Source organism: Rattus rattus, chromosome 1 (assembly GCF_011064425.1).
Source record: "Rattus rattus isolate New Zealand chromosome 1, Rrattus_CSIRO_v1, whole genome shotgun sequence".
In the NCBI taxonomy this organism is placed as follows: domain Eukaryota; kingdom Metazoa; phylum Chordata; class Mammalia; order Rodentia; family Muridae; genus Rattus; species Rattus rattus.
The window spans coordinates 154,266,126-154,289,280 of record NC_046154.1 but is presented as its reverse complement, the minus strand read 5'-3'; the positions used below and the strand labels follow the sequence as shown (position 1 = coordinate 154,289,280).

General features: G+C 53.1%; 2 protein-coding genes and 1 pseudogene across 3 annotated transcripts; 2 read left to right on the top strand and 1 right to left on the bottom strand.

Moving 5' to 3' along the window:
• Positions 1 to 2,947: 2,947 nt before the first annotated feature.
• LOC116905013 lies at positions 2,948 to 4,904 on the bottom strand (annotated as a pseudogene).
• Positions 4,789 to 9,596, top strand: Adat3 (adenosine deaminase tRNA specific 3). Its single transcript, XM_032907675.1, has 2 exons — positions 4,789 to 4,877; positions 8,259 to 9,596. The coding sequence occupies exon 2, from the start codon at positions 8,275 to 8,277 to the stop codon at positions 9,322 to 9,324; it is 1,050 nt and encodes a 349-aa protein (XP_032763566.1). The 5' UTR covers positions 4,789 to 4,877; positions 8,259 to 8,274; the 3' UTR covers positions 9,325 to 9,596.
• On the top strand, positions 4,800 to 16,828 carry Scamp4 (secretory carrier membrane protein 4). Of its 2 annotated transcripts, none has more exons than XM_032907692.1 (7): positions 4,800 to 4,877; positions 10,622 to 10,669; positions 11,164 to 11,292; positions 11,526 to 11,682; positions 12,808 to 12,909; positions 14,096 to 14,213; positions 15,913 to 16,828. In XM_032907692.1, the coding sequence occupies exons 2-7, from the start codon at positions 10,663 to 10,665 to the stop codon at positions 16,090 to 16,092; spliced, it is 693 nt and encodes a 230-aa protein (XP_032763583.1). In that variant the 5' UTR covers positions 4,800 to 4,877; positions 10,622 to 10,662; the 3' UTR covers positions 16,093 to 16,828. The 2 variants fall into 2 exon arrangements, with proteins under 2 accessions (XP_032763583.1, XP_032763576.1); XM_032907685.1 differs by lacking the exon at positions 4,800 to 4,877 and adding an exon at positions 5,027 to 5,241.
• The last annotated feature ends 6,327 nt before the right edge of the window (positions 16,829 to 23,155 follow it).

The following is a 23,155-nucleotide window of genomic DNA, read 5'->3' as shown; positions in this document are numbered from 1 at the left end:
GGGCAGATACAGGCTTGTGAACTGAGACTATCTTGGTAACGCAACAGTTGCCTTCTCAGATGGCCTAGTGGTTGTCAGGCTTCAGGGTCAGCAGTCAAATCGTACAGAGGTTTGTTCTGAAGTTTAAGCAAGAGCACCTCATACGTTCTTTTGTTCTTTCCTTCTTTTTTTCCTCTCTTTCTTTCTTTCTTTCTTTCTTTCTTTCTTTCTTTCTTTCTTTCTTTCTTTCTTTCTTTCTTCCTTTGAGATAAGCACTCAGTTAGTCTAGGCAGCTCTCAAATGAGCTATGTAGCCAAGGATGACCTCCAATGCCTGATCTTGCTTCTCACCTCTGCCTTCCAAGTGCTGGGCAACAGGTCTGCCATGCCTGGCTTATGTGGCACTGGGGGTGGATACCAGGCCTCATTGCATGCCCGGCAAGCCCTCTGGCTCACGGTGCTACAGCTCTAGCCTCTTTTGCTTCCTTCTTTGTTTGTTTTGATTTTTTTTTTTTTTTGAGACAGGGTCTCTCTGTGCAGCCCTGGCTGTCCTAGAACTCGCTCTGTCGACCAGGCTGGTTTTGAACTTGCTTTTGAACTCACCACTTAACTCAGGCTTGTAATTTCATTTTTTTTTTTTTTTTGGTTCTTTTTTTCGGAGCTGGGAACCAAACCCAGGGCCTTGCGCTTCCTGGGTAAGCGCTCTACCACTGAGCTAAATCCCCAGCCCTCATTTTGTTTTTTTAAGATTTATTATACACACACACACACACACACACACACGCACACACACACACACACACACATATATATATATATACTGTCTCCAGCCACACCAGAGGAGGGCATCAGATCCCCTCACAGATGGTTGTGAGCCACCATGTGGTAGCTGGGAATTGAACTCAGGACCTTGGGAAGAGGAGTCAGTGATCTTAACCTCTGAGCTATCTTTCCAGCCCCAGCCTTGAGTTTTTTAAAACAAAATCCCAAACCTTCTATTTACCAATGAAGACTCAGGAGCCAGACATTGAGGTGAAAGCCTGCTCACTGAGACAGGCAGAGAAAGCAGCCAGGTGACCCTTTCCCTTCTCCACGATGTCTCATGTGCCCTTTAACGCAGAGACTCTCCTCTCTCGTTCCTGGGTTCGGATGCTCACTCCGGTCAGAGGGCTGCTGGCTCTGCCTCTTGACCTATATTCACTTTACCTAGCCCTTGTTTACAGGAAGCTCTGGGTTAAAGGTGTGTGCTAGGGCTGAGCTACACCACAACAAGAAATAGGTTTTTCCAGTTCACACTCTGGGTTTACACCGTGATCAAATATCCTGCAACACAGACTGGTCTCAATCTAGTGTTCCTCTTGTCTTGGACTTCTCAGTGCTGGGATCACAGGCCTAAGCCACCACCCGAGATTCTTTTTCCAAATTGCAAAGCAAGCTCCAAGCCCTGGGTATCACAAGTGCCCAACTAGAGGCTGTGCCTTGAAGACAGCTGCATTTTGAGAGTTCCTATCTAGATGTGCCCAGATCATCGGGGATTTCAAGGGGCTGGGAGTGGGATTCTTCCTGTAGAGACTGGAGAGGCAAGGCAGGAAGTGAGGGGTCATGAAGATGACTGATGGACTGGAAGGGCAGTGCAGGGCAGGCAGAGGACCCTCCAGCTGCTTCCCTAGACCCAGGATTAGTCCTTCCCTCAAACCCAGTGCATGAAATCTATGCCCCTGTATTTTTGTGATCAAACCAAAGGTCTTTTACAAAACAGGCAAGAAATCACACTGAGCCACGCCTCCCAGCCTGTCACTGGGGGATTCTAGGCAAGGCTCCAACCCTGACCACAACCACAGCCCCTTACTGAGGAATTCTAGGTGGGGCTCCTCCCATGACCAAACTCTCAGTCCTATTTGAGTTCCCCTTCACTAACGTCCCCATTTTTTTTCTGGAATTCACACTGTAGATCAAGCCTCAAACTCACAGAGATCTATCTGCCTCTGCCTCCCAAGTGCTGGGATTAAAGGTGAGTGCCACCACTGCCTGGCACATAAAGAAATAAACAAACCGAAGTAAAAAAAAATTAAAGGATAAATAGGCTTTAGGGTGTGCCTCAGAGGTAGACCTCCTGCCCAGAATCTTCTGTGCAGATAGAAGGTGACCCTCTTCCTCGGGATAAGTAAAAAATTACCTGTTCGCTTCAAACAGGGACAGTCACAGCCCGAACCAAGGACACTACCAAAGTCAAGTTTGGTGAACCATTAGTTTTATTGGGGTTATTTGCAAAAGTATGGATGATGGACTACTTAGAGTAGCAGAAAAGACTCAAAGCCCAATCTGCTACCCTGCGCAGGAAAGCTGGGGACCTGGAGCACACTGCACAGCCTGCAGTCAGCTCAATAGGTTGGAGGGGAGAGTCCCTTACATTCAGTTAAGCTAGTCTCTGCCTGTTCTAGGCATGTCTACTAGTCTAATAGTGTCCCTTAGCAGTTTTTAAGGCTTATATAAGCTTGAGGAGGGAGGAGCCTAGTGAATCTGCTCAGTTTCAGGGACTTCCTAAGCTACTAAAGACAACTTCTTTATTTTTATTTTATATGTATTGATGTTTTGCCTTCATGTTTGTCTGTGTGATGGTGTTGGGTCCCCTACAGTTACCTAGCAGGTACAAGCTGACACGTGGTCCTTTTAACCCCTGAGCCATCGCTCTAGCTCCCTTGCATAGCATCTCTTAGAAAACTTGTTTATTTTCATTGTATACATATGAGTGTTTGCCTGCATATCTATCTGTCTGTGTAATATATGCCAGCCTATCCAGGCCAATAGAAGGCATTCCATTCCTTATAGCTGCAGTTATAGATGGTTGTGAGCCACCATGTGGCTACAGGGAATCAAACCAGGGTCTTCTGGGATAATAGCTTTCCTTTGGCAAGCTGCCTCTCCAACCCTGGCAGAGCATTTTTTTTTTTTTTTTTTTTTTTGGGCAGTTCTGTAACTTTGACATTCAGCAGTTAGTTCTCATCCACATTGACTGTCTGTAGATTTTTGAATGTGGTAACAGGCACAGAAGTTACCAGTGTGTAGAGCTTGTTTGATGAATCCTCATCCTCATTACACTTTCTGGACAAACGTACTCGGATGCGGTACGGAACATTCCTTAACATTCCTTATTCCTTTGGCCCAGACGGCTTTATTCAGCCTGGTGTCTATGCGCACATCTGGAGTCCCCATCTCCTTCATGGCAAATTTCCAAATTTCTTTGAGAGCCTGAGGAGCACGCTTCTTGAAGCCCTCTCCATGGATGCGCTTGTGAATGTTGATGGTGTATTCTTGGGTCACCACCTCCTTGATGGCAGAATGGCCCTTCTTCTCGCCACCTTTCTTTGCGGGCACCATTCTGCCGGGCCCAAGTTGGAAAAGCCTGGCAGAGCATTTTAAAAAATATTTATTTTATGTATACTGGTACCTTGCCTGCATGTATGTATTGCCTTGTGCCCATAGAGGTCTTGAAAGGGCACTGGATTTTCTGGAATTGGAGTTAGGTATGGCTGTGAGCTACCTAAGGTGCTGGGATCTGAACCTTCGTCCTCTGGAAGAGCAGTCAGTGCTCTTAACCACTGAGCCATCTCTCCAGCCCCCATGGTGGCTGTTTTTGTGTGGTGACCCAAACCCTTGGTTTTCCTTCCAAGACCCTTGGTTCACATGGCTTCCTGGAAGACAGACACTGAACAAGGGTTCTAGTTTTGTAATGCTGGCCACATCCACACAAATCTCCCAAATTATCTGTCTTGCAAGTGGCCATAAACCAATCCTATGGGACCTACTCTGCTCTGATAGCTGGTCACAAGACACTCCTTATTCCAGAAAGGTTGTGTGTAGTAGACAGACCTAGAAGATTGCAAATAGGCTGATCCTGGAGACCCTGGGCTCTCTGACGCCACTTTCCACCTTCCTGGCTGGTTGTTCAGCCAGACTGTCTGTTGTTTATGTCTCAATTGCTGAGCCCCAGAGGAAGAAGGGCCCTGGGAGAGACTCAGGAACTCTGGCCTGGGTATGACTTTTTAGGCAGACAAGGCTACACAGTGAGACTATGTAAAACAATTAGTAATTAACTAAAAGTATTAATGTTAGGCCATCTCTCCTGCCTCTATTACTTGTTCATTTATTTTCTTTCATCTTTTTTTGTTTGTTTGTTTGTTTGTTTTTTTGAAGACAGGATTTCCTTTTTCAAGACATGTTGTCCTGGATATCCTGGGACTCACAGAGATCTGCCTGCGTCTGCCTCCCAAGTGCTGGGATTAAAGGCCCTCACCCCAACCACCTTGAACTTCTGATCTCTTGTGTCCACCCACAGAGTGCTGGCATGACCAGCTTGTGCCATCAGCTGTGCTATGGATGGAATCCAGGGTCTCCTGGGTACTAGGCAAACACTCCACGAACCGTGCTACAGACTCAGCGCCAATCTTATTTTTTATTCAGGAGTTCACATATTTGTTTCACCCATTGTACAGATGAGGAAAATGAGGGCCTCGGACCACAGTCACCTTTCAAGCAGTAGAAGAGATTGTTCAGCAGCAACATGGGACTTTACAGAAGTATGATGGCAGATGCTCTTTGAGTGACTATAGACGGCCATAGAGTCTCCTTCTGCCTCAAGTCTTCTTTCTGCTGATGTCTCGAAGTGTCACGCAGGAGTCGAGTTCACTGCAGCACACAAGAGAAAAGTCCCCAGACTCAGCAAGGCTGGGTGAAGCATTCACGCGCACGGCCTTAAGGGAAATGTAGTCGAGGCTCTGCCGTCATATCTCACAGGCCCCGCCCATGGAACTACGCTCCCGTCGTGCCCCGCGCCAGCAGGCGTGGCGGCCCGGTTGCTAGGACTAGGATAAGCGTGGCGTTCGCGCGGGTGTCCCTCAGGTGAGCAGCCGCCGTAAGGGTTCGGCTTCCGCCGTTCCGTATCTGACATGGGGCGCCGGGGATGGCGATGAGGAACGGGCGGTGGACAGGGGAAAGAAGGCCTTGTCCGGGCAGCCCGCGTTGGGTACTAGTGTTGTGTGCGTCCCGGGAGGTGGTGGGGGTGCGCGTGCGCTCGCAATCAACGCTAGTACGCGTGCGCACAGGGCTTTGCGCCCACCGCGCCCCATGCCGTCGGTTTGCGGCGCACGCGTGTACCCTACTTCTGATTCCGGAAACCCCGTGATTTCCAGCTGCTTCCGGTTGTATGTTCCGGGTCATCACAGTCCCCTGCCTCAGGGTTATCAGTTCACCATCTATACGGCAGGTGTGCAGTTTCCCTTTAAGCTCTGGTACTCTATGGGCATTCTTGAGGTATCTTTGGTGGTACCAGGGATCGAATCCTGGACTTTGGTTATATTAGACTGGCACTGTACTGTTGATCCACGTCCGCTCCCTTCAGAAGCGAATTCCAGGAGCTTTGCTTATTTTTATGCCCAGCCCCTCAGTGAAGGATTCTGGGCAGGGGGTCTACCCCTGCGCCACACCCTATCCCCTCACTGGATGATTTAGGCAAGGGCTCTACCCCTGAACCAAGCTTCAGCCTCTCATTCTAGGATATAGGTAGGCTCTCCACTGCTGAACTCTGCCCCGAGCCCTCTTTATTTTTTATTTTGGAAGGTTTTGCTGGCTGAAAACTCAACATCTTCCTCCCTAGTGGCTTATTGAGTGCTTGGTATTTCGGGCCTGTGCTTCCAGACCTGATGCAGTGGTGCTGTTTCCTGCCCCTTGTAGCCAGTCCAGCCATGGTGACCCTGGAGCCGAGGCCCATTATTTGCCTGCAGTTGTTCATTGCAGAGGGGATGAGGGTCCTTAAAGGTGGCTTCCTAAGCCTGTGAGAGTGTCTGGTGGAGGGGAGGTCCCTGTCTGTGGCACAAGGAGCCACTTTCAAACCTGTTCCCATGCTGATGAACAGTGGGCACCTGTTACCTAAAACAAGGGAGTCATTCATGCTGGTGTTCACTTCTGCCCCAACATGAGTGACCTGGTGACCAGAGGATGAAGCTGGTTCGGTATACACGGTCTCAAAACAACACAGGAAAGCAAACATACAGAATGGGCCTCTATAGCCATGAACACGAGGGGCTACCATCCTATAGTTATTAAACTCCCCAGAGGTCCGTAAGCCCAGGCTGTCTGTTCCCAAGGCAGCCTTCTTTCTGTGTCCCCTGTTGTAGTCTTGATGGGACAAACAAGGCTGTGTCTTCTGCCCTGGAAACAGTGGTGCTTTGTGGCCCAGGCAGGCTCTGTGTGTTGTAGGCGTGGTGTATACTCTGGGGAGGCCAGCTGTCCCCATGCCCCTCATGGGCTCTGCCTGCCATGGTGACACCAGGCTCTCAGACACACTTACTTGATGCTGTTCTGTCTTCCTAGTCTGAGGGCTCCAGGTTGCCCCTGTGATCCTCTAGTTAGCCCATAGAGCCATTCAGTGTTGATCTGGGCAGCTGGGGTGAGCCCTGAAAGCCAGAGTCCATCTCCTGCAGCAGGGTGTGGGGGTGATGTTGGGTAGTGTAGTCAAGCCCACTACAGGCCCCAGGTCACCTCATGGGCACTTCTCTCTTTCCTTTTAATTTGTTTGTTTAGTGCTCCATATTCAACTCAGGGTTTGAGCAGGACAGACAGATTCCCACCATTGAGCTACACCCGATCCCCTCCTGGGGGTATTGGGGATTCTAGGCCTGCTTTGAGGATTGCTAGGCCTTGTTGCCAGTGGTTAGCTGTCAGGGCAAGGTGGGGCAGGTTGTCAGCCGAGGCGAAGATTTGAGGACTATGGATGGCAAGAAGGGTCAGCAGCAGAGAACCAGGTCCTCCTCAGATTTGCCATTTTGCCCTTTTTTTTTTTTTTTTTTTTTTAATTAATTTATTTATTTATTACACCGTACTTAGACACACCAGAAGAGGGCATCGGATCCCATTACAGATGGTTGTGAGCCACCATGTGGTTGCTGGGAATTGAACTCAGGACCTCTGGAAGAGCAGTCAGTGCTCTTAACCGCTGAGCCATCTCTCCAGTCCCATTTTGCCCTTTCTTAGCTGTGCCTGAGCAATGAGAAGCTCCTGAGGCCTGAGAGGATTCCCACAGCCTCGCTCGCTCTCACTGGCTCCTGTGTGTAACCAAGTGGTGGTGCTGTCGGCTGTCACCTCAGCCCTCACTGGCTTTGGGAAGCCTGAGTTTCCCCATGTGTAACTGGTGGTAGTGTCGGCTCAGGGTTTACCGGGCTTGCACAGCAGGCCGTGAGCATTGTCTGAAAGCTCAGGTTCCATGGATAACTAGGTTCCCAGGCTAGCCCACTGAAACAGGAAGTGGGCTAACTTGGACAGGCCATACAGGTGAGCACAGGTCCACTGTGGAAGCAGGTCATGGGCACATGCCTTCCTTTCTTGGCAGGGTCTGCATTCTAGGGTGCACCTTTTTCTGGGGTACAGAGGATTGAGATGAGGTCTTGCTCTGTAGTTCTGACTGGCTGGCCTCCAGCTTACAGCCGTCTTCCTGTTTCTGCCCCACAGGTTCTGTTGTGTGCTACCAGGTAGACCGCCATGGCATGTCCCATAGAAACCACCTGGGGTCAGGTTCACTCAGTCTAACTATGTGTTTTGGGGGGTGATTCTGAACCCCATTCTCCATTTATATATTTTCACTGTGTAGAAAATGGGACATTTAGCAGCTTGGAATGCTAATACCCATCAGCCCTGGGGCCAGAGCCAGGATCTGTGTGCACACATCCTCTCTCTGCAGGTCTCATCTACTCGAGGGTCCCATGAGGCTGTTGCAAGCCTTCCTTCTGACTATAGGTCTGAGGACTTGAAGCCAGCCAGAGCATGTCAGCAGCTGTTCTGGGTTTTGTTCTTTTGTTTTTGTTTTTGGCTAGAGACAAGGTTTCATGCAGCCATTCATAGGGCTGGTTTTAAAATCACCATGAGCTGCTGATCCTCCGACCTTCACCTCTTGGGATGACAGGGTGCCACCAGGCCTGGTTTACTCGGGCCGGATCTGGAAGCCAGGGCTTTGTGCATGCTGCTTGGGGTGGGTTTTGGGTTTCATAGTAATGAATGCCTGTCTCCACACTGTCCTCAACACGGCATCTGTTGGGTGCATGTGGACTTGTCAGAGCCCCGAAGAGACCGGCATGGTTTTTCCTTATGTGGCCGGGGAGTAAGCCAACTCTACCTGGCGCTCTGGACTCCTCATTCCTGGGCCTGGCGGGACCCACGGCATCCCAGGACAGACCCCCGCCCCACTGAAGCTGACGGATGATGCTCCAGTCCCATCTCTGTCTCCCACAGTCGAGCCCCGCTGAGGATGGAGCCCACCTCAGGCTTTGCAGAGCAACCTGGGCCTGAGAAGGTTGAAAGTGAGGAGCAAGAGCCGGCGCAGTGGCAAGCCCTCCCTGTCCTGTCGGAGCAGCAGTCGGGGGCCGTGGAGCTGGTACTGGCCTACGCTGCACCTGTCCTGGACAAGCGCCAGACGTCCCGCCTCCTCCGGGAGGTGTCTGCTGTCTATCCACTTCCTGCCCAGCCCCACCTCAAACGGGTGCGCCCCAGCCGCAGTGCAGGCGGTGCGCACTCGTCGGATCTGCTGTTGTGCCTGGCCGGGCCATCCGCGGGCCCGCGCTCGCTGGCCGAGCTCCTTCCCAGGCCGGCTGTGGACCCGCGCGGCCTGGGCACACCTTTCCTGGTGCCTGTGCCTGCCCGGCCGCCCCTCACCCGGAGCCAGTTTGAGGAGGCGCGGGCCCACTGGCCCACATCCTTCCATGAAGACAAGCAGGTGACCAGCGCTTTGGCCGGGCAACTCTTCTCTGCGCAGGCTCGAGCCGCCATGCAGACCCACATGGAACGGGCAGTACGTGCGGCCCAGAGGGCAGCCGCGCAGGGGCTGCGGGCAGTGGGTGCCGTCGTGGTGGACCCAGCCTCGGACCATGTGTTGGCCACAGGCCATGACTGCTGCAGCGAAGCCAGCCCCCTGCTGCACGCCGTCATGGTGTGCATCGACCTGGTGGCCCAGGGGCAGGGCCGCGGCTCCTGCGACCTCAGACGCCACCCAGCTTGCTCCTTCACACAGGCCACCGCCACTCAGGGCGCCCGTGCTGGAAGCGTGCGCAAGCTGGACGAAGATAGCCTGCCCTATGTGTGCACCGGTTATGACCTGTACGTCACCCGAGAGCCCTGTGTCATGTGCGCCATGGCCCTCGTCCACGCCCGTATCCAGCGTGTCTTCTATGGGGCGCCCTCACCCGATGGCGCCTTGGGCACGCGCTTCCGTGTCCACGCTCGGCCAGACCTCAACCACCGCTTCCAGGTGTTCCGCGGCATCCTCGAGGACCAGTGCCGCCAGCTGGACCCCGACCCGTAGGCCTCGTGACCTTCTGCTTCTAGACCATTCTCTGCTCCTGGCCAGCCCGCATCCCCTGCAGCTCCATGGCCTTGGGCCTGGGGTCCCGCCCTCTGTGTCTGAGGACACTGACCACCCGTGCCAGACTGTGGGCCTCTCTGGTGGCTGCGACACCGTGGGGCTCTGCTCTGCTTGCAAGCCCAGTGGCTGCCTTAGAGTCCCCGTGGTGGTCCTCTAGGCTCGGGGCAGGGAGCAGCCATCGAGTGTGAAAATAAAGCACCTCAAACCAAGTTCCCGTTTGCACTCAGGTGCCAGGCTGGGTTTGACGTCTGCCTCAGGCTATAGCTTGTGAAGGGAATGGGCAGCCCTGCTGAGTGCGTCCAGGGGCAGAAACAACCCAGCAGGTGCCCTTGCCTGTCCCTGGATTCTAAGGTTTCGTCTGTGTCTGGTGCCTGTTGACCTGGGTCTGTTCATGGCCATCCTGTGTGCCTCTTGATGAGGGAGGGGAGGGCAGCGCTCCAGAAGGACGGGTCTAAGTGTGGTGCGTGCAGGATGCTGGAGCAGTGCCTGCAAACACCAAGCTGCCCTTAGGAGCGGTGGCAGGGTTGGCTGTGCACCTTCTGGCCTCAGACAGGAAAGGCAAGGCAGAGCAGAGGTGAGGCTGGGGTTCTGTCTGCATCTTCAGAGTCCTTCTAGCCTTCTTCCTCTAAGGAAAGCAGTGCTCTTCTTGGGAGCCATGCTTCAGTAACCAAGAGGCAGGGTGGGACAGGAAGAGGCTTTGAGGCAGGTCTGTGAGCAGCCCGACCCCAGGCTCTGTGGGACTGTGGTACCAGTGACACCTGGTTGAGCAGGGCCTGAATCGGAGGCCAGGGTGTCCCGTCACTTCCTCACCTGACGCGCTGTGGGGCTGCGCCTGGCCCATCTTGAAGGTGGCACTTAGGAGCAGAGCTACTTAGGAAAGTAGCTGATAGGTGCCCCTGGGCCTGCCAGGCTCCCATTGAGAGCCCACAGGTGAGTTTCACACCCAAGCTGGTGCCTACCACGTGGCAGGGAGCTCTGTTCTGGGTGACTCGATAGGACAGGAGTACTGAGGGCTGTGTCAGCGGGCTCTGAAGCCATCTGTGAGGCCACTGAGACTAGGACATCTTGGCTCTAAGGCTATGGGTGACATCAGCTGGTGGCTTGCTCTGAGAAGTGAGGGCCAACCCCGAGCCAGCAGCAGGCCGGCTGGCCTATGCATCGGAACCTGCAGCAGTGGGCTGGGTGAGGCCTTCCTGGTCCCCCGGCTACCAAGGCCCTAATACAAGTCTTCTTTCAGGTGGCCCCTTCTGCCTGGGTGCCAGGTCAGCTGACACAGAAATGGCAGGTGAGTCTGCCCTGCTCTCCAGGTAGTGTCCCCTGCGCCCACTGAGACTCCTGAGCTGGTTGTAGAGCTGACCTGGCCTCCCTGGCTTCCGCCTTGGGACACCTTGGGTGCCACATGGGGCACAGATAGGCCACCAAAGAACCATCATCCTCCAGCTTGCAGATGTGGGGCGGAGGGTAAAGCTAGAGAGCTTAGAGAACTCTGCCCACTACTCTAGGGGCCATGGAGGGACCGCTGGCGGTCTACCTCACTGGTAGCCCATTGCTAGCCCAACAACTCCTGGACACTGGGTGCAGACTCCAGGTCCTTTATACTGACTGTGGCTACTCTCTGGGGCCTTTTCCTCTGCTCCCCCAAACACATGCAGTGCTGGTATGTGATTCTGTTTGCAGCCCAGAGAGTGTCTGGCTGATCCTGCAGGGCTATACCTGAAGTGGGGAGGGGGCTCTGTCAGGCATTGGCTGTCGGGCTACCTGGGGGTCTCCTTCCTACAGGAAAGGAGAACAACTTCCCCCCGCTGCCTCACTTCCTGCCGCTGAAGCCCTGCTTCTACCAGGACTTCTCTGATGAGATCCCGGTGGAGCACCAGGTGCTGGTGAAGAGGATCTACCGGCTGTGGATGTGTGAGCCTCTCCAGGCGGGCGGGCAGGTGGGCGGGCCACCCTAGCAGTGTCCCCACCAAGTGCAGCAGTGTTGTGCTCCAGGGGACGTTCAAGACCCTGGTCCCTGCACGAGGCTCATCCGTAATGTCTGGTAGGGAGGGTCCCTGGGCTTGGCCTTTTGTCCCAAGTCTCATACCTGTCCCCTGGGCCTCCCCTGGTAACTGACCTCCTATTCCATCTGTGTCCCCTTCCAGTTTACTGCACCACGCTGGGTGTAAACCTAGTGGCCTGCCTGGCCTGGTGGATTGCGGGCGGAGCGGGTGCCAATTTTGGCCTGGCCATGCTCTGGCTTGTTCTCTTCACTCCCTGCAGCTATGTGTGCTGGTTCCGGCCAGCCTACAAGGCCTTCCGGTAAGCCTGGTCTAGGGGCCCTCAGGCCACAGGACCTCAGACCCACCCTGTGGGGCGGGCATGCTGGGGACCTGTTAGGAAGTTGTCTCCCACTTATCCAGTGTAGGTGGCCATTTATGTCACAGTGACCACAGGCCATTGCCACCAGTGTCGATGGGACGGAGCCCAGGGTGTGAGATACTAGGCAAGCAGCTTGTGAGCCCTCCTTCCCTCCCTCCCTCGGTGCTTTGATGTGCAGTGTCACTGTGGGGAGGTATGGTCACAGTCCCCTCCCCGCCGCAGCCTCTGGGTTGCAGGCTTGTACACAGAGACACACGAGTGTGCATGTGCTATGTCACTGCTGTAGCAGTCACAGGACAGGGGAGTGGTGGGATCAAAGCCAGGCCGTCGTGCTTGGCAGCAAGCACCTCTATCCTAGTTTAAGTTTTAATAATGGCTTTACTGAGCATTGTGTCGTGCACGCACTGTGGTTTCCCGGCTACTGAGTACCTCAGTGTTAGTGCTGTGGTTAGCTTTAGTGCTTGCTTCTAGAAGATTCTATCACCCCAAAAGCAAACCAGCCTCCACAATTCCACTTCCTATCTCTGGATTTTCCCGTTTTGGACACTTTCTAGTATGAAGCCACACACTCGTGTGGCCTTCCGTGCTTGTTTCTCGTGTGCCAGAGCCTTGCTCCTGTTTGGGGCCTCACAGTACTCTAGCCTGTGGGCAGATAGACCCTGCTGTGGTCACCATCTGTCCATGGGCCCTCAGCTGTCTCATCCGAGTGAGCTGTGTTTGCTCATGTGTGGTGCCTGAGGTACAGAGTAGGGAAGGCCAGGAGGGCTCCTCAGTGAGACCGATGTCTGCTCAGCCAAGTCTCCATAGCAGGAGCACAGGCACACCTTCCACGCCCAGAAGCAGCCCGAGGATGGCCCTTCACTCTCATGGTGACAAGGTGTTAGGCAGTCTCCATGACGCTGGGGCTCCAAGCCTCCCTGTGGCACCCCAGGCTGAGTACTTGGAGGAGGGCCGTGGTTATTTCAGGCCATCAAGGACAAGGGAACTGTGACACAGTCCTCCCCCTCCTGGGTCCCCCCCCTCCTCAGGGAGTGTAGGTGACCGGGCATTTTCTGTCATTTGCAGAGCCGACAGCTCCTTTAACTTCATGGCATTCTTCTTCATCTTTGGAGCCCAGTTTGTGCTGACCGTCATTCAGGCCATCGGCTTCTCGGGCTGGGGCGCGTGGTAAGCAGACAGAGGGATGCTGTCTCTGAATGCCTGTGTGAGAGTCTGCCAGCATGGGTCCAGGGCTTGCCCCTCGGAGAGAGGGCGCCCTCCAGTACCTTAGGAGTGTGGAAAGAAAAAGGCCTGTGCCGTGAGCCACCAGCAGGGGGCGCTGGCCAGCTGCTCCCAGGCCTGTCGAGAACACCTTCTATGTAGCTTGGCTGGCCTGGAACTTAGAGGTTTACCTGCCTGGCTCTCCTGAGTGCTGGGATAAAGGCATGTGCCACTGTGTCTGAGTGTTCCTTTCTTCTGTGTGTCCTAGTCAAAGTCCATATAAGGCCCCCAGGTGTCCTCTTACCTTTCTCATGAACCATGCTCCCCCACCCCATCCCTGTCACCCATGCCATCACCATGGCGTCAGTGCCTGCCTCAGATCGGCAGGTGGCATTCTCAGGTTGGATGGGCTGTACCAAGGGGATACTGACACACACACACACACACACACACACACACACACACACACACACACACACACACACACACACAGGCAGGCACATGCTGGGCACTGGGAACAAGCCTAGGAAATTGCCTCCAGCCTGCAATCCCAACCAAACAGATGATCCCTCATGCGTGGCAGAGCTCTGAGTTCAAGGACAGCCAGGGCTACACAGAGAAACCCTGTCCCAAACAAACAAGGGCAAAGTCCCGTATGTGTTTTGTTTGGTTTAATTTTTGAGACAGGGTGTCCAGTAGCCTAGGCTGGCCTGAAATTGTATACATACACAAGGGTGACCTTGAGCTCTTTCCTCCTGTGTCCCCTCCCGAATGCCTGAATGACAGGTATGTCCCACTGAGACCCACCAATTTGGTCTCTTAAGTTTTAGTTCAGGGTGCAGATGCCATCCTGATCTGTAGGAGGCACTGAGGCCTTGACATAATGTTTCCTGTTCGCAGTGTATTCTAGGAACTGAAGCCTGCCAAATGGTTAAGTTTTCTGGTAACCCTCAATTTGGGTTGACCAGTCACTTTCTGGTCCTTAACGGAACCTGGCTTCTTCAAAGTTTTATTCTCAATAATCTGTTGGAGCTTTGTACATATGAAGGAGAATTGGCCTTATTTACCGATTCCTTGTTGATTTGTCAGAGCTCTTTGCATATGGAGGATAGCAGGCCCTTCTCCATGTGCTGAGCCCTCTCTCACTCTGCAGTGGTTGGCTGGCCACCATTGGGTTCTTTGGGACCAGCGTTGGGGCTGCTGTGGTGATGCTGATCCCAGCCATCATGTTTTCCTTATCCGCTGTCGTGATGGCCATCACTATTGTGAAGGTGAGTCCTCTGTGCTCAGTCTCTGTCCTAAAACTTCTTTTACCTCATCCTGTGGGCATGAGTTACACAGAACACCCCATGTCTTCGGCTGCAGGCTGTGATGGGGATCTTGTTTCCTGGGAATTCACAGGGTTTGTGGGGGACCCATGGCCTCATCCCACAGGAGGACAAGGAGTGTCACTGGCACCAATGGTTTAGGCTCAGGAGCCTTCCTGTGGGGAGGGTAGGCGGCCTCCGCAGGCCAGCGAGGTGACCTGCAGCAGACATGTGCCTCCAGGGACAACATGGGTCTGCCATGGACAGCTGTGGGGACAGAGCTGCCTGCAGGAACAAGATCAACCTTTTTTTTTTTTTTTTTTTTTTTTTAAGATTTATTATATATAAGCACACTGTCGCTGTCTTCAGACACACCAGAAGAGGGCATCAGATCCCTTTACAGATGGTTGTGAGCCACCAGGTGGTTGCTGGGAATTGAACTCAGGACCTCTGGGAGAGCAGTCAGTGCTTTCAGCCCCAAGATAAACCGCACATGCGCGCAAGTGTGTGTGTGTGTGTGTGTGTGTGTGTGTGTGTGTGTGTGTGTGCGTGCGTGCGTGCGTGCGTGTGCATGTGCGTGCATGCGATCTGGTTTGTGGGCATGGGTCCAGGCCTTTCAAATGTGGAGGTCATGTGCCTCCCTGCCCAGCACAGAGGCACTTTTCCATTCCTGAGGTTGAATGTATAGCCTTGAGCAGCTCAGGCCCTGCAGTGAGGCCTGGGATCCTGGAGTGTTGGGATACAAGATGGCCCATGGCATCCTTATTTTATATATATTATATAGTATATAGTATATATAGTATATAGCCCTGCCTGGGGTGACAGGATCACTCTCCAAGTGCCAGAGCCACCCTGTCAAGCTAGAGATGGCAGGTGTCCCTGCGTGGGCCACCTCACTTCCCAGGCTAAGAACTCTTAAGAGGATTCCAAACACAGAGAGGCCAGGCGAGGCACACAAGGCCACACTTCGCTGGGCACACCTGGAAGGCCGGGCTGGCCAAAGATGACCTTGAGCTTCTGATTCTGCCTCTAACTCCAGGGTGCTGGGATAACAGCTGTGTGTCCCTGGTTTGTGTGGTGCTGGGGTGGGTGGGGCCCAGGACGAGTGCTCTCCACACTGAGCTGTACCCCAGCCCAGGGCTTCATTGTTTAGCCTTGGCTGACCTGGGACTCACACAGGTCCCCCTGCCCTGCCCCTACATGAGCCCACCTGAGTTTTCATTTATTTCCGAGACAGGGTCTCACTATGTAGCCTTATCTGTCCTGGATCCTCTTGCCTCTGCCTCCGGAGCTCCAAGATTAAAGGTGTGCGACCTTTAAAGAACAGCATCTGTTTATCCCAGAGTCACCTTCCATTGCTGCTTCACTGAGTCTCCACTTCCCAAGTGCAGAGATGAGGCGGGCACATCCATCCGTCCTGTGCCACCATTGCTGTCTCCCTCGAGGGCCATAGAAATACAGTCAGAGATCACACAAGGTGTCACAGTGGGGTGGAGTGTGCCTGCTTGTTGAATTGGGGTGTCCTGTGGGCTATGAAGGCAGCAGTGTGGAGATGAGCACCAGGTCCTGCACTGCCCTGCAGTGTCACTCAGGGTTTACACTGGGTCCCTGTCCCTGCCAGTGTACTGACTTACTTTTCTCTATCCTTGTCCCTGACCGACAGGTACACAGGATCTACCGTGGGGCTGGCGGAAGCCTCCAGAAGGCACAAACAGAGTGGAGTGCTGGCACCTGGAGGAACCCGCCGTCCAGGGAGGCCCAGTTTAACAGTTTCTCTGGGAACAGCCTGCCTGAATACCCCACTGTCCCCAGCTACTCGACCAGTGGAGGCCAGTGGCCTTAGGCGGCTGGCTAGCCCCAGCACCATGCTCTGTCTCCTGCTACCACCCTCGGTCTTGAGGCCTGAGCATCTCCCCAGGGTCCCAGGAGGTCCTTGGCCCGTCCGTGTTCATCTCTTGTCAGACCCTGAGCAAGCACTGCCCAGCAGCCACTGTCCACTGCCATCCTGCGAGCCCGGCTATGTTTGCCCTGCTCCAGCCTGCACAAGGAGAGCCCCCAGCCCCCAAGTCCCTGGCCTTTGTTACGGAGATATGTGTCACTAAGCCCAGTGCACGTGTGTAGATGAGTGTGAGTGGACAGTCAGGAGTGTGGCAGTTGTACCTGCGTCCTCTGCCGTCCACTATACCCATGTTCCTCGGGGTCCTGCTATGTCCTTGTCCCATCCCTTGTGACAGTGACAACCTGCTGTCCCTTCCAACACCCAGGATCCTGAGTAGAGCTCTGCCCACTTGCACTTCACTTGGTCAAGGGTACTCTGGCCTCTCTGTGGGCAAGTGAAGGAGAGGGACCGGCTCTGTTGCAGGGCAGGCCATACCCCCAGCAGCAGGATTGCCGGGACACACCTGTGCCTTAGAGAGACCTGTGCTTCCTCCCCACATCCTCTGCCTTCCCGGGCAGCTGTGGCCTTGGTCAAGAGAACCAAACTGAGTCTTGGAGTGTCCACAGCACCTCTGATGACACTGGACTCAGTGTTCTTCCTTGCGACCTGATGCTACCAGCCAAGTCACTGAGTCCCCAAGGCCTCCCTGCAGGGCCGAGTCCACCAGCCAAGTCACTGAGTCCCCAAGGCCTCCCTGCAGGGCCATGTCCTCATGTGTCAGTATCATGCCAAACTGTCTGGGCACCTGGTCTCTATCCCATCTCAGAGTGGCGGGCATGGAGTCACGTGCCCGCCATAGGTGACACCTGTGACCTACAGCTCTTCCCTGCCACCCCTGGGTATGTGCGCCCACATGCCATAGTTGGTTTTGTTATGTGAGAATATTCTGGAAATAAATTCTCTTTCTGCAGCAGGGCTTCTATCTGTATAGGAAGGCATGCTGTGTGTCTGCAGGATTGAGCCTAGAGGTTGACCTTACCCCCTGCTTTCTGTTGCCATCCACCTTGCTCTTCTGAGACTGGCTGGCCAGTGAGCTACAAGAATCCTCCTGCCTCTGCCTGCCCAGGGCCAGGATCGTAGGCAAGTCCCCCATGTTCTGTGTTTACCTGGATGCCAAGCATACATAGTGACATACACATGTCCCGAACGTAAGACTTCAGGGTTATCCTGGGCTACGTGACAAGCTGAAAGCCTGCCTAGGCTACATGGGACTCTCTCAAAAAGGCTTCAGAGAAGACCCCATGGAAATGGTGTCGTTCCAGAGGATATTCATGAGCTTGGTGCTAGGGTAGTCCTGGACCAATTGCCTAGTGCCATTGAAAGCAGAGAAGCAGGGGTTGGGGATTTAGCTCAGTGGTAGAGCGCAAGGCCCTGGGTTCAGGCCCCCGCCCCGAAAAAAAAAAAAAAAAAAAAAAAGAAGGAAAGCAGAGAAGCAGACAGGTGCCTGCCATGAGAAGGACCACAGGTGGGGGAAGGGGGGATTGTCTACAAGGCCAGTGACAACCAGCTTACTGACACTTCCCCTGAAAGCTTGTGTCTACACACAATTCATCACCACACATAGGAGTGACAGTTCCCGGGGTTGGGGATTTAGCTCAGTGGTAGAGCGCTAGGCGCAAGCGCAAGGCCCTGGGTTCGGTCCCCAGCTCCGAAAAAAAAAAAAGAGAAAAAAAAAAAAAAAAAAAGAAAGAAAGAAAAAAAAAAAAGGAGTGACAGTTCCCACAGGACCGGGATAGTAACCCCATAGTTCTAAAGTTCCCACCCCATCCTCTCTATGGTTATGGTGACATTCTGCCTTCAGCCACCAGGGGACACTCTTGACTTCTCTCAGACCAAGGGGCCCTTTGTGCTCTACAGGCTCCCTTACTAGAACATGGCCAAGGTCCCTCTGCTCTACTCACACTGTCCTCGCCCTTGCCCTCGCACACTGAGCCCTGTCTCCAAAGTCCCTAATACGACCACACGCTGTGACCCAGTCTCTGCTTCTTTTCCCTTTAATCTTGTAGTATTTTTTTTTCTTTTTTTTTCCTTTTTCTTTTTACCGGAGCTGGGGACCGAACCCAGGGCCTTGCACTTGCTAGGCAAGCGCTCTACCACTGAGCTAAATCCCCAACCCCATCTTCTAATATTTTTATTTTTCTTATTTTTATCATTATTTTTGTTTTGTTGTGTTAAAACGTGCAATGTGCCAAGGCTGGCCTTGAACTCCTGTGTCTCTTGCCTCCATCTTTTTTCTTTTCGGTGAGGGGTAGGGGGCGTCAAGACAGGGGTTCTCTGTGTATCCCTGCCTCAACTGAAACTCACTCTGTAGACCAGGCTGGCCTCGAACTCACAGAAGTCCTCCTGCCTCTGCCTTTCAAGTGCTGGGATTAAAGGTGTGCACCACTGCCCACTTCCACCTCATCGGTCTACATGCTGGAATGACAGGTGCACTGGAGCATTCTAGTCACCTCTCTTTCTGGTGTCCTTGTCACCTCTTCTGCTGACTGCCCAGGGTGCTGGGGACACACTGCAGAGCATGCTCATCTCTGAGGCTGTCCATCAATGGCTGCTAATTAAGAGCCTTCTCCCTGGAGCCCTCATTTATGATGGCTCCTCTCATCTTTGGGAAGCTTTGGAATGCTTTAAAATGGGGACATCAAGGAAAGGTGTATATAGAACCGGGGATGGGGGGAGCTCCCTGCCAAAGCCCACCGTTTCTCAGGACGGTAATTAGATGAAATGTACTTGCCTCTTCCCTCCCATGCAGACATCACAAGTCACTAACCAAGCACTCAGTCTAACAAGTCCTGTGTTGGCGTCACCAATCAATTGACGAACAGATGATTCCTTCCATGCTCTGCATAGGACAGGCATTAGGCAGGCAATCTGCCAGCCAATGATGTTCTCCATCCTATGGGCAGGGTGGGCATCGCGGATGGACTGATGGACACAGCAGACTTAGCAGTTACTCTCAGTGATGCCCTCTTCCACTGTATATGGCCAGACATCACTAATGAAGTCAACACATCAGATGGCCTCCCTTCTTCATATAGGGCAGAGCAAGTCAAGTGCATCAAAAGGAAACCACATGCAGCTCAATTCCAACTCCGCTTTTCACACATGAAGCTGAGGCCCAGGACTTTCTGCAGGCACATCCCAAGACACGGTGAACTCTGGCAGGGCAGCACCTACAGATCCCACAGCACACCTCCCTGGGGTCCAGTCTGGATTCTCGTTCCAGGAGCAGCATCAAGAAAACAGCAGGGGCTGGGGATTTAGCTCAGCGGTAGAGCGCTTACCTAGGAAGCGCAAGGCCCTGGGTTCGGTCCCCAGCTCCGAAAAAAAGAACCAAAAAAAAAAAGAAAACAGCAGTGCTGTGTCTCCTGAGGTTGGTTCCTGCTGAATGACCTAGACTGCCCTGTCTCCTCAGAGGGAAACTACAGGGCTGAGAGGCAAGGCTGGGCATTCTGCCACTCCGGGTGAGGAAGCCATTTGTAACCGGAGCCTCAGAGAATACCAGTGCAGGGTGAGGGCAGCTGTCATCTGCTTGGCATCCTGTACCTTCTGCTTGGGACAGGATGTTGTCAGGCCGAGCTCCTTCTGCCTCCTCCAGCTTCTGAGAACCCCACTTACAAGCAAGTGAGAAAATCTGCCGGGGTTTCCTGGGTGCAGACATCACAACCCTGGTGTCTGGGCCGGAGCTCAGTTGGTAATGTTTACTAGCACCCAATAGAGTTCTAGGTCACCATCTGCGACATCTTGAGGCCATGAGACTCTCAGTGGTAGAGCGCTTGCCTAGGAAGCACAAGGCCCTGGGTCGGTCCCCAGCTCCGAAAAAAAAAAAAGAACAAAAAAAAAAAAGCTTCTGGAGAAATATCTCAGCCCTTAAGAACACTGGCTGCTCCTCCAGAGTTTCAATCCCCACCACCCACATCACCCACATGACAGATAAAAACTGTCTGAAACTCCAGTCCCAGGGGACCCAACACCTTCACACAGACAAAACACCAATACACATGTAATAAAAATAAAAAATTCTTGGTGGTGCACACAGACCTTTATTCCTAGTACATAGGAGGCTAAGGCAGGAGGATCTCTGTGAGTCCAAGACTACATAGTAAGTTTCTGGTCAGCCTGGACTATACCGTGGGACCCAGTCTACACACCAAATACACCCCAAGCAAACAAAAAAATTCTCAGCTTGATGGCATGGCCTAGTAACCGGAGTTCAATATCCGAACCTCCAGAGGGAAGCTGGCTCCATTACCTTACCATGTGCTCTGGCACGCATCCACACAAAACAATAAAACTATAAACATTTTAACCCTGGAGCATGACCTATTGTCCCAAGACGCAGGTGAATTGTCACATCACTCTGGGCCACAGAGAGTGAGTCCCAAGCCAGTGTGGACCTACACAGTGCCAATCAAATCAAACCCAAACTCAAACAAATCCAGCGAGAGGAGGGAGGGAGGGGAGAAAAGCAACCTGAGCCAGCAGCTGGCCCTACGCTGCACCTAGTCATGAATAGTTAGTTCCGGCTTAGTTCACCAACTCTTATTGCCATTTAAAAAAAAAAATTGTGGGGGTTGGATATTTAGCTCAGTGGTAGGGCGCTTGCCTAGCAAGCGCAAGGCCCTGGGTTCGGTCCTAAGCTCCAAAAAAAAAAAAAAAAAAAAAATTGTGACACAGCCTTTGTAGCCCAGGTTAGCCTCCTCCTCAGTGCGGGATTACACGTTTGCCAACAGCCTCTGGGTTCCAACTTCACTAAACTGGACTACATCATGGTTCTCAGGAGAGGATCTGACCAGCTCAGGGTGAGCCAATCAGAGTGAGCAAGAGGTCAGTCAAAACTGTCCCAGGGGAAGATCTGATTGGATCGTGCTGGGCCAGTCAGGTAAGCTGGATGGTCGGGGGCAGGGCGGGGGTCCAGGAACCTGATGCCCCAAAGCTCACCTTTCAAGTTGTTCCCTTAGGTCTTGCTGCTACCTGGCCGCCCAGGCTGCTTCACAGGAGCGAGAACTGTGGTCTCACTTCTCTCATCCCTTACCTACCCCTTAGCTGCAGCCCTGAAAGCGATGGTTTGGATGGAGACACTGCATCCCGCTCTAGCTGACATTGGGAGGTTGTGGTATCTGCCACTTTGAAGCATTGGACAGGCAGCGGCAGAGGAACCCGTAGTCTTTTCCCTAACCCTCAGCGTCTGTATCGGAACGTAGACAGGGTGGGTGGGTGGGGGGCTTATATAAGAGGGAAGCCGAGACTCCCCAGCCTGCAGCAGGCGACCTGGGGCTGGTCCAAGTTCTGCTGGGTCACCCTGCCGAGAACAGTCCCTTGCACCTAGTTGGGAAGATGGCTGGCAGTCTTTCCTTCATTCTTGGATTCCCACCATAATACGCACAGGCCTTGCCATTAAACCTAAAGTTAAAAGACCAGACAGGGTGACTGGTCCGGCGATTGTTCCAGTCACACCACTGACTGGACAGGCTCTAATCCCGACTTCAATTCCTGCATACTTTTAGCTCCACAGACGCTCTCTGGTTGAGAGGTAAGTAACCAGCACCCACCCCCTTCCCAAAGAGTAGGGGTAGTAAGGACAGGACAGCTAAAGGAAAAGCCCAACTTCTCTGACATCTGTGAGGCTTTGTTCACTGATTCATTCAAGCAGTCACTGCACACAGGTTGAGTACCTACTGTGTGCACGCCCCGTCTCTGGCTCCCAGAATAACAGACTCGAGAGGAGACATACAGCATCACATCACAACTCAGGAATCATGTTGTAGCAAGAAAGGAGAAAGGCTGCGGTTAGACTTCTCTACAGTCTAGAACTGCACCATCAGCTACTTAAAAGCTTGATTCAGCCTTCCTGGTGGACACCGTAGTCACCTCTTGGGTTTTTTTTTTTTTTTTTTTTTTTTTTCTTTTTTTTTTTTTTCAGAGCTGGGGACCGAACCCAGGGCCTTGCGCTTGCTAGGCAAGCGCTCTACCACTGCGCTAAATCCCCAACCCCACCTCTTGGGTTTTTGTTTGTTTGTTTGCTTTCCTTCTTCTAAGCCCTAAGTGATGAGGGACAAGCTGGGATCTGGGTGTGTAAGGTCTGGCCTTTCCAGAGGCTTTCTGGCCAAAGCAATGCATCCTCTGGGACTTTACCACCCGTGCCATCATCTGAAACTTGGGCTCCCCTTCCCCAGGACTGAGTACTCCCTGGATAGTTCACCATTTTTAGTCTCGGAGGCTCTGAGGATTTATGACTACATTTGTCACCTTCAACATAATATGTACCTCGCAGAGGCAGCAAGGTTCATGGGGCCAGCCTCCTTCCAACAGGGCCTTGGGCAGCACAGACTCACACAGGAACCCTGCACAGCAGCACTTCCCTGCCTTTATTATCGCGATGCAGAACAAGGACGCTGAAAGCTGCACCGACCGAGTGGCAGTTGGAAGCGAAGCCTGTGCTAGGTGCAAGAGGCTGGCATGGGAACTGCCATTTGGCTCAGTTGATCTGCTGTAGGATTGGGACCCTAAAGGTCCCGGCACCTGGGGAGATACCGCCATGCAAAAGAACGAAGAGAAAAACTAAGGGGTGATGGGTCATGCCAGTCACCCTAGCACCTGATGACTCAGGCAACAGGGATTCCTAAGAGTAGGGGGACAGCCTGAACTACATAGCAAGACTGCCTCCAAAATAAGAAAAAGATGTCAAAATAAAGTTTTAAAGAACCAAAACAGGCAGTCCTGACTCTGACCATTTGCCGCTAACCAAAAGCGACATTTTGCTGCGCTGCGGATCATTAATTTTAGAGTAGTATTTTCTTTTATGGAAGCAACTTCCGGATCCAGCACCAACCTCAACTATCAGAGGCCACGCCCCTCCAAACGCCCACCGTGACGTCGGGTGGCGAGACAGTGACGTCACAGACACAGCTTTGGGTTGGCGCTCGGGAGACCGCCACGCGTCTCCATGGCAACGAAAGGGCGGTTCCTG

Bases quoted from the DNA above. Each gene is read 5' to 3' on its own strand.
- Adat3 (XM_032907675.1), top strand. From the start codon at position 8,275: ATGGAGCCCACCTCAGGCTTTGCAGAGCAACCTGGGCCTGAGAAGGTT.
- Scamp4 (XM_032907685.1), top strand. From the start codon at position 5,103: ATGCCGTCGGTTTGCGGCGCACGCGTGTACCCTACTTCTGATTCCGGA. The intron at 11,293-11,525 runs GTGAGCCTCTCC...GTCCCCTTCCAG, and splicing joins GATCTACCGGCTGTGGATGT to TTTACTGCACCACGCTGGGT. The intron at 12,910-14,095 runs GTAAGCAGACAG...CTCACTCTGCAG, and splicing joins TTCTCGGGCTGGGGCGCGTG to TGGTTGGCTGGCCACCATTG.